This window comes from Eutrigla gurnardus (assembly GCF_963514095.1).
Source record: "Eutrigla gurnardus genome assembly, chromosome: 16".
Classification (NCBI taxonomy): Eukaryota; Metazoa; Chordata; class Actinopteri; order Perciformes; family Triglidae; genus Eutrigla; species Eutrigla gurnardus.
In genome coordinates this window covers 3,151,040-3,164,075 of record NC_139927.1, presented here as the reverse complement: position 1 = coordinate 3,164,075, position 13,036 = coordinate 3,151,040, and the positions used below count along the sequence as shown (strand labels likewise).

The 13,036-nt window shown below is 44.6% G+C and overlaps 1 protein-coding gene across 6 annotated transcripts in view; it reads left to right on the top strand.

Annotated features, from left to right (window-relative positions):
• The window catches only part of ankrd6b (ankyrin repeat domain 6b), a 29,357-nt gene that overhangs the window by 10,300 nt on the left and 6,021 nt on the right, over positions 1-13,036 (top strand). For 3 of the 6 annotated variants that reach the window (XM_084030916.1, XM_084030913.1, XM_084030912.1), the window contains exons 1-6: positions 9,816-10,106; positions 11,352-11,450; positions 11,683-11,781; positions 12,107-12,205; positions 12,300-12,398; positions 12,477-12,575. In XM_084030916.1, coding sequence (XP_083887042.1) covers positions 9,840-10,106; positions 11,352-11,450; positions 11,683-11,781; positions 12,107-12,205; positions 12,300-12,398; positions 12,477-12,575 — 762 coding nt within the window. In that variant the 5' untranslated portion in view covers positions 9,816-9,839. Of the gene's footprint in view, positions 1-4,518; positions 4,820-9,641; positions 9,741-9,815; positions 10,107-11,351; positions 11,451-11,682; positions 11,782-12,106; positions 12,206-12,299; positions 12,399-12,476; positions 12,576-13,036 lie in introns of those variants that run through there. The other 3 variants (XM_084030917.1, XM_084030914.1, XM_084030915.1) reach the window with 2 other exon arrangements.

The following is a 13,036-nucleotide window of genomic DNA, read 5'->3' as shown; positions in this document are numbered from 1 at the left end:
TAATACGGATTTCTCGTTTTTAAAGTTTCCATCCTCAGATGGAGCCGCAGCGCTGGGGGATGTTAGATCTGGATCCAGCTGGATCTGTAGGATGTGACCCTTTGCCCCCCCTAATCATCCCCTCAAGAAGATTTTTTTTTACATTTCCCATAGGCATGAACTGTTTAAAGCCAGTGTTTGAAGTGTGCAGAGCAAGATGAGTGAAAATCCTGTGACGTAATGTGAGAAAGCTCAGGTTTGTTTCCAGGAGGGGAAGTCGTTATGAGTCTACAAGCCTAATTTGAGCTGTATTTTTCTGCTGCCATGAATATTTAATCTGCATAATATCAGACGTTAGAAAGCTATTTCTATGTTGCTACGTTGTTTTAACAATCAAAGAAAAGGACATTTTGTCGATGTAGGTGGTAGAGTATAATCTCCTCGGCTAATCATTTGTAGACTTAATCCAAAACCCATTATCTCTCTTTTTTTTGGGAGGGTACTAAGTAATAATGGAAAGCAGAAACAAATGCAACGCTACATTCCTTTCCCCGGTAGGTTAAAGGACTTTGGTGCACTTTTCAAGGTATGTTTGGGGTCATTGAATGGGTCACATCGCTTCCTCTCGGTCAGATCAGAAACCCTCTCACGCCCACGTAAACTTTAATGAAATGTCTGAATGAGCCTCTGTTGGATATGTTGACGCACGAGCAGTCACATTCCTGGCATAGTTTGGATATGGACTGCTGCTCGAGGTCGTAGAGGATGCAGGTTGCCTTCTCACCTATCGCTGTCGACAGCAACGATTGCTTTGAAAGGTGACGTTCATATACTATATATAGTATATTATATGTCAAATAAAAACCTGAGTCACTGCAAAAAGATTGCTGATGAAAAAAACCTCCAGTTACGAGAATCGTTTGCTGAGTCAGGAAAGTCACAGCAGTTATGTCATGAGGTCACCTCCCCGTCACAGCTGTTTTCTCTGATTGAAGACCCCCCCCCCAACAGGCCAGATCCAACATGTCGGCTGTCAGAGGAGCTGCTTCGGCCCAGACTCGAGGGGGTTTTGCTGCTTTGCTTCTGAATCCCTTCCAATATGATCACGCCCTTGTTCCGGTCTGTCACTATGGTGATACAGGAAGTGTTCTGGTTGTGAGTTTGAGCGGTGAGTCGGCCCCCCTTTTGTGCATATTTGGCTTTTTGCCGTGAGCTCAATACCAACACCTGGCAGTTCTGAACCCTGATTATCTATTATTAGGCCTCCACGCCATAAACCCCCGTCTTACATGTGACATCACATTTGGTTTTACCTCCACAGGTGGAGAGGACAGTCTGCGTCTAAAGAGGGTGTTTACAACGTTTAAGGTGTACTACATTACAAGTTGTAGTAGTAAATGTACTGTATTCCTCACAGCAGCGAGGGGCTGGATGCATTCCAACGAGGTCAGACTTGCAAAACCAGGTTGTTGACCTCGGTCTGACCCGAACCTCCGCCTCCAGGGAAGGGTGATAAAAAGAGCCAGGCCCTTTGGGTGCACAGTTCATCCTGTCCTCCTTTTGAACAGAAACTCTGTACGACGCCATGTTTGTTCCTGTGACAAACATACAAGCTTCCATACAGAATGCTCATTTCCATTTCCACAAAACAATGTGAATTAATGGGCATCCATTAAACAGGTATAAAAGTACAAATGAGCCTATTTTTCCAACACAGTTTTAAACAAATACAGCCTTGCTGCTTCTGTTTCCTCCTCTTTGTCCATTATTGATTGGCTAATTTTTCCTAAAGGAGGAAACGACACAGATATGAAGCGTTTTTTCTGCACGGGAAAAGGCTGCCCTTTTCTCCGGAGCGAGCAGGTTAATGAGTATTCTCCCTCCCCCCTCCCCCCTCCCTCCTCCCTCCCTCCCTGAAGCCTTCTGAAAAGCAAGGGCTCGGCGTTTTCTTGTTCTCCAACGGCGTCCCGAGTTCCAAAAGTTTGCACAAAAGCCCCGTTGCCTAGCTGCATGCGAGGAGCCTCGCTAGCGGCTGCCAGGCCCGCTTTGTGCGCTGGCCTCCGACTGAACAGGATCTTTCTGGAGGATCAACTGGAATGCAGTCGGGGAGAGAATCCCCCCCGCTTTAAGCTGGCAGGAGGGGAGCCTTTCAAATATTCCCATAGTGCAGTAGCAGCCTTTTCAGCTCAAGTGAATTGACCTCCGTTGCTGAGGTTAGTTATGCATTCTTGTGTGGTCGAATGTAAAAACATTTTTGGAATGTTTCAAGGATTCGCTTACCTCGTTCATGACATCATCCAGAGGTGCCCGGTGGATTTCACCAAGCTGGATTCACATCGGCTGGTTTACCACAGTGGTGTGAACCCCAAAATACACAATTTTGCTGTCATGGAATTCCAAAAAATGAATGAAAAGTATGCCGAAATAACTTGATGACGTTTTGTCTGAAGTCTGAAGTCATGCTTTGTTCGGTCTGTCTGCAAGAGGACAAGCAGGAACCTTTTAAAACGCTTGTTTTCTGAATGGAGTCTGGGTTGGTGGGTGCTAGGCTACGCTAACATCGTAGCTGCTCCATCAACACTTAAAATAACAACATGTTGGCGTAAATACGCTATTAAAGCACACGTCAATTTGTTTGTCCAAACTGTTGTTTTTGTCACACAGAACATGAAAGTGACGTCATTTTCCCCCCGACTTTTCTGAACTTTCACACCGCAAATAAAAGCATCAAGTTCTCACGTTACGTGAAACTCAATATGCATACTTATTTAATAGAACAACGCAGAGGCTCAGTGGTCCCAACCTAGACGGTAAAACTTTATTGCTCCTTTCAAGCTTGACAAAGGAAGCGCATACTAGATCAAACCCTTCTTGCCTTTCAAAATAAAAGCCCTGGACATATACACTGCTAGACTCAAATTAACTTGGACGTTTCCCTGAAAGGAAATTCAATAAAGCCGGTGTGTAAAGGCCTTCAGCTATGTGACACTGCTGTGCTTTACTGTCCGGTGCACGTGATTCGGCTGATGAACTGTATTGTAAATAATCCCTTTCTCTCTCTGGATTTAGCCATGTAGCTCGGTGAATCACAACCATGTTCCCTCATTCTCCGCCGTGTTTTCCAGAAATGAAACAAAGTCATTAGAGGGACTGTCATCACAGATTAGACTCCGGGGATCCTTCTTCCTCTCCACAGTGGAGCTGTACGAGCAGTGTTGAGTTGAAAATGCTGTTTTCCCCGTCTCTCTCGCATCCTGTGTTGGTCTCCGGTTACCGGCTCCAGCGTATGGCTTTGTGACGACTTCCAAAAATGCTAATCCGTTTCAAAGAGTTGACAGCAATTAAAGAAATGTGGTTTAAAATCCCACGAGGCCAGTTTTCAAGGCATCCATCCAGCGACTCACATCTCCATACATGATTGTTAACTGGATGAACTGGGCACATACTGGGAATCTAAACATTACAACCTGCTTGAAAGCATTTTAAAACTTATTCACAGCTTTTAGCCTGAATTCTTGCGAATGTAGTTATATTACGTACTCAATTTTACTTTGTATTTGATAAGGAAAGGCAATTTTATTTGTATAGCACCTTTCAACAACAAGCCAATAGAGTAATACACACATTTTTAAAAATCAAAATCAAAACAATGATATCAAGGAATAGAAATGACAGTATATCGTATGGAAAGCATCTAAATATGGGATTCTGGATGCAACCAAAGTCCCTTCCATGCTGTTTGTTTCTAGTGATTTTAATGATATCGGCAGATAAACGCTGATAAAGAGACTTTTTCATGATTCCTTCAGTGTTGCTTCTAAATCAGTTGATTGCTTTTCCCTCTTTTCAGCCTTTTTGACACGTCATTGTTGGGTGTAATTAATAAGATCAAATAAAAGGAATGTATTTCTGTCTGTCATAGTATTTGAACGGTGATGACAAATCAGATGAGGCGCTTCAATCAGCGCAGCCTTTAGTCACTTTCCTCCCTGCGGTTAAACCGAAACCACAGACGCGTTTCACAGAAGTACTCAAACCACAGAAGTGTGTGTGTGTCTGTGTGTGTGTGTGTGTGTCTGTGTGTGTGTGTGTGTGTGTGTGTGTCTGTGTGTGTGTGTGTGTGTGTGTCTGTGTGTGTGTGTGTCTGTGTGTGTGTGTGTGTGTGTCTGTGTGTGTGTGTGTGTGTGTGTGTGTGTGTGTGTGTGTGTGTCTGTGTGTGTGTGTGTGTGTGTCTGTGTGTCTGTGTGTGTGTGTCTGTGTGTGTGTGTGTGTTAGTGTGTGTGTGTGTGTGTGTGTCTGTGTATGTTTGTGGCACAGAAGGCACTCAGCGACCAAATCTCACCCCTCTTGTTTTGGCTCATATGGCGGATTATTTCTGCTCACATGATCCCTGCAAAGCACTGTACATGGGGTCTAACAACCTGGACCGGGGGGGGGGGGGGGGTCGGACCCACCCGGTCCTCCCTGTCTTCCTGTTTGCCAGCATTATGAGCACGCTGGCTCGTTTTCACTCCATGTGCTTCCTGTTCTCTTTCCCAGCAGCGGAGAGGATGACGGGGAGGCATCCTGGCAGCTTGTGGAGTTTGTAGCAGCAGAGCTGGTGGTCTTTGACGCCCCCCCCCCCCCACCATGAGTTAGAGGAGGCCCGACGTGGAGACCGTCGCCACAGCTGCCTTCCCCCGCCGCCGTCCGGAGCGCCAGCATCACTCGCTTCATGAGCCAGCAGGATGCGGCTGAGGTCCTCGCACTCTCCGAGCGCCTCCTCGTAGCGTCACACAAGGGCCAGGCCGACCATGTGGTCCAGCTCATCAACAAGGGCGCCAAGGTAGCCGTCACCAAGGTGAGTGAGCGAGAGTCAGGCTCAGGTGATGCCGGCGGAGGATTTAGGACATTTGTTGCTGTGACATCATCAAGGATGTGGAAACTAACACACAAATTGATTGCAGTTTCATTCTGTTAGTTGACTCATTGATGACCAGACTCATGGTTCCAGCTCTGTTTGGAGCGGACAGTGAAAAGCTTTGGTTTATAGTGAGTTAGTTTGAACATGAATGAGACTAGAAATAGTTGATTTTAATGTGAAAGCAACCAAACACAGGGACGTCTGATGAGCTGCTGGGTCCGATGGCTCTCACAAGCGTTAGCTTTCCCGTTAGCGACCTGTATTACAGTGACGGTGTCGTTTTACTGCCATTGTGTCACTGAGTTGTGTGACTCCAGTGATATAACAGATAGACTGTGTTCTCGCTGAGTGGCTCGGCCGTTTTCACCACAAAGCTTCCTGTGGAATTACAATTTCCAGTTCTGACGGGTGAAGACATTTTCCCCCGTTGGATAAGATATATATAACTTTATTGTCACAATACGAATACAGCGAAATTACAGATAAGAGATGTCAATTAGAAGATCCTATTTCAAGTTGAATCAACAACCAGTTGAACAGCCCTTATTCAAATCATTAAGTCTTAAAAGTTGTAAAATGCATTAGTAGATGAGTCCCTCTATGGACCTATGGATGCCGAAGATGACCACAAAATCTGGTTCATTTTATCTGATGTTGAACTTCTTTTTTTTTTTTCTATCATGCGCCGCTGAGCATCGTCTATAGGAATAAACAGGGCCCCGCCTCCAACGCCATTCTACCCAGTTTATACATCCGTGGTTGTACATCCTGATACAGTTTCACAGCTGAGCTGCTGCGTGGCCAGCTGGATCTCACACACACACACACACACACACACACACACACTTCCATCCCAGCTGTGGTCGCTCATACACAGCTTCCAGTGATGTAACAGAGTCAGATTCAGTGTCAGGCGGCCGTGGATGGAGGCGGTGTTTTCTTGTGAACGAGATATCTTACATTTACATTTAGGGCATTTAGCAGTCGCTTTTCTTCAAAGCGACTTACAATAAGTACATTATCTTGATGTATGATATCTTGTGAATCTCAGAAACACTGTACCCAGTAGATCATCCACACTGCCAGTCTCCAGTCTTCAATACTTTAATACAGCCCTCAAATCTCACCGATCTCACCAAATTTTTTGTGGGGGGTTTAGCTCAAGGGGCTGCACGGTGGTGTAGTGGGTAGCACTCTCGCCTCACAGCGAGAGGATCCCGGGTTCGATCCCCGGCCCAGGCCCGGGTTCCTTCTGTGTGGAGTTTGCATGTTCTCCCCGTGTAAGCGTGGGTTCTCTCCGGGTTCTCCGGCTTCCTCCCACAGTCCAAAGACATGCAGGATGGGGATAGGTTCATTGGTGACTCTAAATGTCCCGTAGGTGTGAATGTGAGCATGAGTGGTTGTTTGTCCCTACATGTTAGCCCTGTGATGGACTGGCGTCCTGTCCAGGGTGTACCCTGCCTTCGCCCAATGATAGCTGGGATCATTGGGTGAAGGCCGCGACCCTGAATACAGGATAAGCGGGAGAAAATGGATGGATGGATGGATGGATGGGTTTAGCTCAGGAGGTAGAGTGTTTGGCTGGCAACCTCAAGATTGCCGGTTCGATCCCCGGCTCCTCCTAGCTGAGTGCCTGGTGTCCCTGATTAACACACCTCACCCTAATTGCTCCTGACGAGCTGGCTGTCGCCCTGCGTGGTTGACTCCGCCGTCGGTGTGTGAATGTGTGAATGAATGGGTGAATGTCAGTCATTACTGTAAAGCGCTTTGAAGGAAAGTGCTATATAAATGAGGCCATTTACCATTTATTTAGTTTTTTGTTTTTGTAAAGCGTCTTTAAGCACATGTATCGCGTCCTCCATTTTTTCTATATTACTGCACATGGCTACTTTTTCATCAATTAATGCAAGCAGTTACATAAATCAGATTTTTATTTAGAAAGTGCTTTTTAAAATCAGCCTGTAATATAGAAAGCTGCATCTTTTCAGTGCCGGTATGTGTGTGAGCCACCTCCCTACATAAAACGGAATAAATCCTGTGCTGTCATCGACCAAAATAAGGTTTTCACGTTGCGACTCCAAGACAGAACACGTGTCCATCATCAGTTTGCTTCTTCAGACACGATAACAACCCGTCTGCTGTTTCCTCCATGACTTTAATTTCTGAGATATAAAATGATGAGTTTACTGGTGTTTTAAAGATATGTTCCCGATGTCAGATACCTGAGATCTGCTCACGTGTGAATGTTTTATCCTGGAGGATTTCGTTGCTGGCATCGCAAACCAATATCCCACGGGAAACCATCAGGCATCATATTGTCAGAGCGAGAAACAATATTACATGAGCCGCTGCTCGCTCGGATGATTCTGTTCATCCAGCTGTATTTGGGTATTTTGGCCGCGTGCCATTATGAACATTTAATCCAGGATAAAGGGAGTTTCATATGAAGCATTCCTCTGCTCAGGAAGGGGAATGTGTGAGGCTGGGGGGGGGGTCATTGAGGTCGGTGATGAAGAAGAACACGTGAGGAAGAGGAGGGTGATGATGGTTTACACTCTCCTGCCTGATCATTTCTGGGTTTACACACTGAGAGGTCAGAGGTCAACGTTTTATCTGCTCCATGACAGCAGCTTGAATTGAATTGTTAGGGATGAATAGAAAGAAATCATTATGTTCGATTACAAATATTATTACATACATAAACGTGAGTGTGAGGCTTTGTTCTTAATCTCAGAACTTGTAGCATGACAAAAACATTTCCCCTGTACTTCAAACCTTTTATAACACATACATGTACATCGTTTATATAAATACAGAGTAAAGCGTGGCTGCTTCTGGGTTTTTTAGGCAGATACTTGTATTAACATTCTAGACATTTTTTGATAAATAAAGGTGTTTCCGCCGTGAGCTCATCAAACTACATGAACCAATAAGAACAATGAGATCGTCTCATCCCAACAAAACCAACAGGATATATTATGGGATGTCAGTCAGGCTCAGTCTATTCAGACAGACCTGAGAAGAGCTCACAAATCCACTCTATAGGCCTTCAATTAGGAAAATACATTTTTGACTGCCCTCTGGTGGACAAAGTATGGAATGTGTTCCTGTCCTTCACATTTCACATAAAATGTTCCACTAAAAGAAGCTTTAATCAGTATTTTTTATAGATCATATTTAGAGCTTTAGGCCTGATTAATTTCATCATCACATCATTTGCAGATCATTTTCTCAATTAACGACACAAATGAGACAAAGAGGGGAAAACAGCTGGACCCATGTTTATCATTTATGAAAATGATCATTCCAGTCAAGGAACGATCAGAGTTATTTAGGAATGATCGACCAGTGGATTAATCAGCTAATTGTTTTTGTCCTTATTCTACACACTTGGACTTCAGTCAGTATTTGAATTAACTCAATTAAACCGTAAAGGACTCTGATTAGTCTTGTAGATGGTTTGGATGAATTTGGTAACGTGACCTCTGACCAGCTTATCCAATGGAGGCCGAGGCTCAGCACACTCGTTGTATTTAAAGCAAATTGAGTTTTTCCACGACATAAGAGATAAGATTGAACCTCTATTGATGCCCAGCGGGGCGATGGGTTGTTGTTGCCAGCAGAAGATGCAGATAAACAGAGAAAGTAAAATGGTACCAGCCCACAAACAGTCAGGCTGCTGGTCTCAGACCTGCCGGTGGCTTCTCTCCAAGTGTAACTCGATCTGAGCAGCACACGAATGCAGAGCCGAGCCGCACCCAAACAAGCCGCCCAGATAACAGCCGAGGTGTAATGCTCCTGTGCTCGTGGTGGGAAGGAACACTACGCTGTAATTAAAGTGTTTACTCGTCGTGAGGCGGTGGATTCGAAGAGATCCCTCTGGATCTCGTGTTTGAAGTCGACATCCTGCTAAGTCATTCGTCTTAATGCCGTTCAGTGTGTCGGATGTAACGTTCAGGATGTGTTTATCCTGATCCTCCCAACAAGTATTATTATATTACATATGGATATATATATATATATATATATATATATATATATATATATATATATATTATTAGATATGTGTGATATCTGCCGGCTACTGGAAGAAAGAATTTCCTTCGCTTGTTGACATTCCTGTAATTTCACTCCAGGTTAAGTGTAATGTAGACATAAATTAATCAATAGAAATATATATATATATATATATATATTTTTTTTTTTTAAATGTTTTTATACTGTATATATGTATGTCAGAAATATGTATATATTTAAAATATATATAAATGTATCAATATATATATTTTAATTTGTATATATATATATATATATATATATATATCTGTCTACATTTCATTATGGGATATTTATGCTGATTTTAATTTTAAAATAATGCTCATAATTTGCATACTATTGTTTGTGTGGTGAACTGATCCTTTAAACCCTGAAGTTCAGTACCTTTTTTTATTTTTTTTGCTCCACGCCCCGCCCACAGATCCTTTATTGGCAGGATGCAGAGTTGATCCTCCAACAGCTGTGCAGATTGTGCTCGACTCCCTGCAAAGCTTGGATTAAGTGTTTGTTTGTTTGCTGGATTGTTCTCTGGAGCAGATTGTCTTCGCTCGTCCAGCGACGAGTCATCTCCTCTCCAACGACATGCCACTCGCCGGCTTGTGATTCTGTGTGTGTGGGGCTTCCTGTTTGTGTGTTGATGTTGTGTGTTGTTCACTGACGTGTGTGTGTGTGTGTGTGTGTGTGTGTGTGTGTGTGTCCACAGTATGGCAGGAGCCCCCTGCACCTGGCCGCCTACAAAGGCCACCTTGAGGTTGTGCGTCTCCTCCTCAAAGCCGGCTGTGATCTGGACATCCAGGACGACGTGAGTAGATTAATCCGCCCGCTGCGTCGGCCATGCTTCCTCTCCTGATCACCACTGGATTGCTTTTTTCCCCCCCACACTAAAGATTACTGTAGTCTAATGACCTCCAGTGGCCTTGAATGGGACCCTCTGGAGTGCCCACTGGTGGGTTTGCCTTCAGGATGCATGCCCCCCCGCCCCCCAGACCCCGATAAGATAGATTTCTGGTGTTGCCAAATTCACTCTCTGTGGTCGATGAGCTCCGCGACAGGCTGCAGCACATCCTCCGGGACTGGAGGGAGCAGGAGGTGCAGACTGGAGGAGGAGGAGGAGGAGGAGGAGAGAAGACAGTGGAATGAGTCTGGAGGATCAGGGAGAGTGAAGGAGGTTAGCCAAAACTGCCCCCCTTCCATCCATCGTTCCCCAGTTCTCATCCAGCTCCTCCTCCACCTTCTCCTCCATCTCTCATGGAAAAACAAACTCCCCTCTCTCCCCACTCATCTGCCCTCGTGTGCATCTTTCCATCCATGGAAACATGTTTAAATGTGAGTTAATCTTGTTCCTCGGGGCGTGTATGTCACTGCTGTGGAGGTTATTTCAGATTACCTGCTGTGGTTTCTGTACCACTGCTATATTGGGACCAGAAAAAAAAGCATTTTACTGCTGGAGTCAGTAATAATACATGGTGTGCTTGTAATATAAAAAAGAAGCTTTAAGCTGGGGTAGTGTGTTGTGTTGGGACGGGTACTTCTTTAACAGGCTGTCCGGTTGATCCCGTTAAAAGGCAGTAATCCGGCTGCATGCAGTGACATACAGACATCCGTCCGTGTTTCTATTCCACCAGACCACTTCTGATTGGTTGATTCTGTTTCAATTCATGTCAACGATTGGCTCATGACTCAACAACACGAAGTAAAACTATAATGATCGATTTTGACATGAAGGACTAGTTTTTTCGGGGGATGGTCGCTGGTTTTGGTGCCCTGCTGCTCCGTGTCTCGTATCACACACCGTTGTATACTATATATTAGAGGTGTAACGATTCATTCGATTAATCCATGAATCGATAGTCAGTCCTATAGATTCTACTAAATCCATCTGCTACAATAAATAAATAGAATGAATCGTTTTGGCTTCACCAATAATCTATATAAATGCATTTAATTGGATTAATCGTGATTCTTACTTATGATTAATGTTTTAATACATTTAAGTCACTCTCTCCTGCCAGCATGTAGTCTACTGAATAATGTTCAAAATAACTGAGCAATGTTTAATTACATTTTTGTATTCAGCATAAAATATTATGCAGGACTACTTTTTTATAGAATAAATATGTTATTTTTTCACCTTTCAGAAGAATACAGATAGTCTCACTCGCATAATTGCATGTTTTTTTCATGGATATAGAATTTTGGTTACAAGTTACTGAATCTAAACTGAAACTAAAAAATCGTCCTTGAATCGAATCGCCAACTACTGTATCGTTAATCGAATCGCTATGAAGCCAAAGATTCACACCCCTACTATATATATATATATATATATATATATATATATATATATATACTATTTCATACTACATATACTATGTTTATTATCGTTGTGGTGTGTGTGTTCGGCCGTCGGCAGGGCGAGCAGACGGCGTTACAGCGGGCCGCCATGGTGGGAAACAGTGATGTCATCAGTGCTCTCATCCAGGAAGGGTGTGCACTGGACAGACAGGACAAGGTGCAGACCTCACACACACACACACACACACACACACACACACACACACACACACACACACACACACACTGTTCCTGTTCAGATAATTGCAGTCAACCCTCTGTATTTGGTCTCATTCATAAAGTATTTAACGTGTGTTGATGTTTTCAAAGACACGTGCATTAAACTAAGTTGTGATTTATCTCTTGGAAACGACTAAAACATAAAAGTCTTTAACCTTTGGCCCCGTCAGGATGGCAACACGGCGCTCCACGAGGTGTCCTGGCACGGCTTCAGCCAGTCGGTCAAAGTGCTGGTGAAGGCCGGAGCCAACGCTCACGCCAAGAACAAGGTGATGCTGCTGCTTTCAACCACGTCATGACATCAGCATAATAATAATAATAATAATTATTATTATTATTACATCAGCATGATTCCTCCTCATTCTTTTCCTTTGTCTTACTTCCTGTCTCCCTTCCAAATTAAACCAAAACATCCCTCATTCCCACGTCGAGCTCCTCCAAACTGACATAATCTGAATGTGATGACTTCCCTTCCTCTTATTCATGACTCCTTCACTCTCGTCGGTCTCTCGTATTCTCGGTTTCCTGCTCTCGGTCCAGTTTGCTGTCATGTGGATGTGTGATGACGATGTGTGATAATCTCTGCGTCTCCAGGCAGGAAACACGGCTCTCCACCTTGCCTGTCAGAACGGTCACGCCCAGAGCTCCAAGGTCCTGCTGCTGGGGGGGTCCAGACCCGACAGCAAGAACCACGTAGGTCTCCAGCACCGTTTACAGATCTACATGAAGTACTTCTATTACATTTCCCTTCTGTAATGTAAGGTGTCATTTTGAAACCTGTTTCCAGGCGGGGGACTCGTGTCTGCATGTGGCGGCCCGTTACAACCACGTGGCCGTGATCCGCATCCTGCTGGGAGTCTTCTGCTCCGTGTCGGAGAAGAACCTGGTCAGTTCAACTCTAAACCATGTCTCAGCTCGGGGAGAGTGTCCACGCTCACGATGTGTGATGTTTGTGTGTCTGCAGGCCGGAGACACGCCGCTGCACGTGGCCGCCGCTCTGAATCACAAGAAGACGGTCCGTCTGCTGCTGGAGGCCGGAGCAGACGGACACATCTGCAACACGGTGAGGACCGAAGACTCTTATCATCATTAATGCTCACTCACTCACATCCTTCACTCACTCACCTTTCTGTTCTTTCTTCTTCCTCTGTGAATAATAGAGATTCTTACAGCAGCATTAATGAATGTTGAGTCAGCATGAACTGGGTTTAGGAATAAAGACTGTTCCACATCTCTGTGCCATCGTGGTTAATAAATCTGGATTGAATCCTCGTCCTGCTGTGTGTGTGTGTGTGTGTGTGTGTGTGTGTGTGTGTGTGTGTGTGTGTGTGTGTGTGTGTGTGTGTGTGTGTCTGTGTGTGTGTGTGTGTCTGTGTCTGTGTCTGCTGTGTGTGTGTGTGTGTGTGTGTGTGTGTGTGTGTGTGTGTCTGTGTCTGTGTGTGTGTGTGTGTGTGTGTGTGTGTGTGTGTGTGTGTGTGTGTCTGTGTGTGTGTCTGTGTGTGTGTGTGTGTGTGTGTGTGTGTG